The following is a 2,926-nucleotide window of genomic DNA, read 5'->3' as shown; positions in this document are numbered from 1 at the left end:
AAACAGGAATTTCCAAAAATTCCTAAATGCATATCCTCAGAAATCCATTCCTCCAATCGCCACGCAAACAGTCTACTAAAAACTTTTCTTCTTCCCTGACTCAAAGTCTCATGTCCAAATCTACACAAACTGTCCAGATTCAGTGGAAGGGTCACTGGCAGAGGATCCTCGGTGTTCAGATTAACCCATTACACATCGCCGTGGTCTGTCCACCAGTGCACATCAGAGCACATCCTGCTGCAGGTGGATCTTGCTTCTCTCAGCCATGAATACACGGGCCCCTCTCCAATGAAGACTAACCAGAACCTGGAGCAACACAGAGCCCACTTGGAGGGCTGAAGTCGAAGAGCCTAGGACCCATGTCAGCCACACCTGGGATGTTTCACAACATTTAGAGAACTCACAGGTTCTGAACTTATACATCCTTTGTGGTTTTCCTCAAAACATGGTAAAATGCTTTTGGAGAATGCTGACATGATTTGGCTGCTCTCACATTGTCTAGCAGTCAGAAATTCAATCACAAACACCCTCCCACCCAGTGCCTGACTCAAGACAGAAGGAGGACTCCTGAGGGGTGGAGTTTTTGTACAGATGTCTGCCCCACCCAGCACAGTGTGAGACTCCAGGCACAAAGGTAGAAGCCAGAGTCATTGAGGAGGAGCTTCTCTGAGCTCAGGATGAATTGGTCATCCTTGGGCCTGGAGGCTTTCAGGTTCTGGAACACCTGAGGGTCTACCTGGCCCGCACTAATGGAGAAGAAAAGAGCCTGAAGAGCTTCTCCCGCAGCCTGCCGGTACCAGTACAGGTTGGGGTTTGAGTTCCCCTTCACGGTACACTCCAGGGAGAGTGGGCTGCCCACGAGCTGCACCCTGGAAGCTGGTGATTGGTGAATGGTCTGAGCTCTGATTCCTGCGGAAAGCGAAAAGTGCTGATTAGATAGGAAGCACCCCAGCCTGGCTTGCCTTCCATCTGGACAAGCCCTTCCTCCAGTCAGGCAGCTGGAACCCATGACGGGAGTAAGCCAAGGGTGCAGAGTGGAATGCAGTGGAGGGGGGACAGGGAAATCCAGGAGTGTAGCCTCTTTCCCAGGAGTTACAGACAGCCCAGCACACCAACTGCTCAGGCTAAAGCCCCTTCTCCAATGCAAGCCCTTGGTGGAATGTACTCAAGAGAATCAAACCCACAGGGAGATGACAGATTCACAGGGTTTGAAGTTAAGCTTGCAGAGAGGAGGGCACCCACCCAGAAAGGCACCAAGAAGGACAAGGAGAGAGCAGGGCATGCTTCCAGCCAGCTCGTGTTTAGCTAGTCTGGTCGATGCCTTGTCCTCTGGGCCAGTGATGTGGCTACGTCCCACGCTGCTAGAGATCTGTGGCCTGAACAGAGGAACCACACCCCTTGAGCTGGGAGGAAATGAGGCTTCTCTCTTTTTTTTTTTCTCATTGTGTAGTGTGTCATCCCTACCCTCCCTGGGAACCAACTGTACCTTGTACTTGTTATCATGTTTGCAATCTTGCTGATGTCCTGGAATGCAAATCCATTTGCTGACTCAATATTTACCTGTCAACAAGAGGTAACTCTAGCTCTCCCACTGGACATCAAATTCCTCTGTGACATCAGAGAAACTGACACCGGCAGGATGATGGGAAGAGATTGTAGTTTATCTGATGTAGGAAAATGGTCTCCCACACAGGTGCCACCTAGGTCCCTGGGAAGAAGGTAACACCAGACGGGGGCGCTAGAGATTTAGATCTTTATTCAAATCAAGCCAGAAGAGCTTCCTTTCCAGGGAAGGAACCTGCCAAGATAATCAACCAAGGGATCATTCAATCATATTCATCCTTGGCAGACAGGATTTGAGACCTGGACAGGCAGAGCTAATCACTGCACTGACCAAGGTTGCCGTGTGTGTCCATGTACCTCTAACAACTGGACTAAATCTATCTCTTCCTCTGAATGTTAACAACAGGCAGAGGCAAGCTCATAGGGCTTGGGACCACCGAAATCTGGGTTCTATTACTTTCTGACCAAGGAGTCTCAATTTTCTTGTCTGCAAAATTAGGATTATAATTCTTACAGATGCCTGAAAGGTGTATTTTTCTCTCATGTGCTACAGGTACTCTTACTTGTGCTGGCTTTTTTGAAGTGACTCCAAGACAAACCTGAGCCTACAACCAAAAGTAGAATATTTATACTGGGCTGAGGGACAGGGTACTGGCTAAAGCAATGACAATAACACATGAAGCTCCACCAAGCCAGTGATTAATAACTGCGCAGGCTGAAAACCTGGAAGGCAGCTGGTACAGCCTCACTCAGCTAAAAAGAGACATGGGACTCCAAGATGCCTGGAGGACACCAGCACATCCCTTACAACCTCCTCTTCCCTTTCTCTGTCATGGCCTGCTTTCTGAAGACTTTATTTTCAAAACAATTTTCTATTTGGGTTGGATGCAGTAAAGTGGCTTAAGGGGAGGACCTAAGAAAGGAAGCAATAGAAGTGGCTGAACAGGGAGAATGAGCCTGAAGCAAATCAGGCATTTGTAACGCTTTCCCATTTCATCAGGGTCTAGTGATGTAATGCACTTGTTATTGTTGCTGATGCTGCAGGAACACAATTCCAAGTCTATGTTAAAGTGCCTGCTTCTGACAGTGTCAGCGGTAGCACAGTTTTTGCTTGCATTTGAATGTACTCTACTTGTGAGGGGTGTATTCTGGTTTTTAATTTTTTAATGTGATTAATCCTCTTATCACATTTATTTAAAAAGTAAATCAAGAGTCCAGTGTGATGACTCAGTGGCTAAATCCTCACATTGCAAGTGCTGGGATCTCATACGGGTGCCAGTTCCCATATGAGATCTGGCTGCTCCTATTTGCATTTAGCTCTATCCTCATGCCCTGGAAAAGCAGTCGAGGATGGCCTAAAGCT

The 2,926-nt window shown here is 47.8% G+C and overlaps 1 gene segment (V, D, J or C); it reads right to left on the bottom strand.

Moving 5' to 3' along the window:
- Positions 1 to 526: 526 nt before the first annotated feature.
- On the bottom strand, positions 527 to 1,372 carry LOC131477961 (T cell receptor beta variable 30-like). The segment is given in 2 exon segments: positions 527 to 909; positions 1,243 to 1,372. Coding segments are annotated over 2 exon segments (402 nt in total).
- Between the last annotated feature and the right edge of the window lie 1,554 nt (positions 1,373 to 2,926).

The sequence above is a fragment of the Ochotona princeps genome, chromosome 25, assembly GCF_030435755.1.
Source record: "Ochotona princeps isolate mOchPri1 chromosome 25, mOchPri1.hap1, whole genome shotgun sequence".
Lineage (NCBI taxonomy): Eukaryota > Metazoa > Chordata > Mammalia > Lagomorpha > Ochotonidae > Ochotona > Ochotona princeps.
This window is presented reverse-complemented; position numbering and strand designations above follow the sequence as displayed.